Source organism: Penaeus monodon, chromosome 21 (assembly GCF_015228065.2).
Source record: "Penaeus monodon isolate SGIC_2016 chromosome 21, NSTDA_Pmon_1, whole genome shotgun sequence".
In the NCBI taxonomy this organism is placed as follows: domain Eukaryota; kingdom Metazoa; phylum Arthropoda; class Malacostraca; order Decapoda; family Penaeidae; genus Penaeus; species Penaeus monodon.
In genome coordinates, this window is record NC_051406.1 from 36,767,692 (window position 1) to 36,767,900 (window position 209).

The 209-nt window shown below is 38.3% G+C and overlaps 1 protein-coding gene across 1 annotated transcript in view; it reads right to left on the reverse strand.

Annotated features, from left to right (window-relative positions):
* The window catches only part of LOC119586444 (cadherin-87A-like), a 12,418-nt gene that overhangs the window by 9,680 nt on the left and 2,529 nt on the right, over positions 1-209 (reverse strand). Inside the window, exon 5 of the mRNA XM_037935172.1 lies at positions 55-155. Within this exon, the coding sequence (XP_037791100.1) occupies positions 55-155 (101 nt within the window). The remainder of the gene's footprint in view (positions 1-54; positions 156-209) is intronic.

The following is a 209-nucleotide window of genomic DNA, read 5'->3' on the forward strand; positions in this document are numbered from 1 at the left end:
GTTTACATATTTTACATAAAATAATGATCATGCACATAATTTCAAGATACTCACATTGTATCGTCGGCCTGATTCTCTGTCAATGACCGATTTCACATACAAGACACACTCATCGGATTCCCGTTTGAGCTCAAATTCATGAAGCTGATCAACACCTGCAACGAGAAGAGAATAGCATGCATCTGAAGCCGCTTTTTTTCATAAAGGAC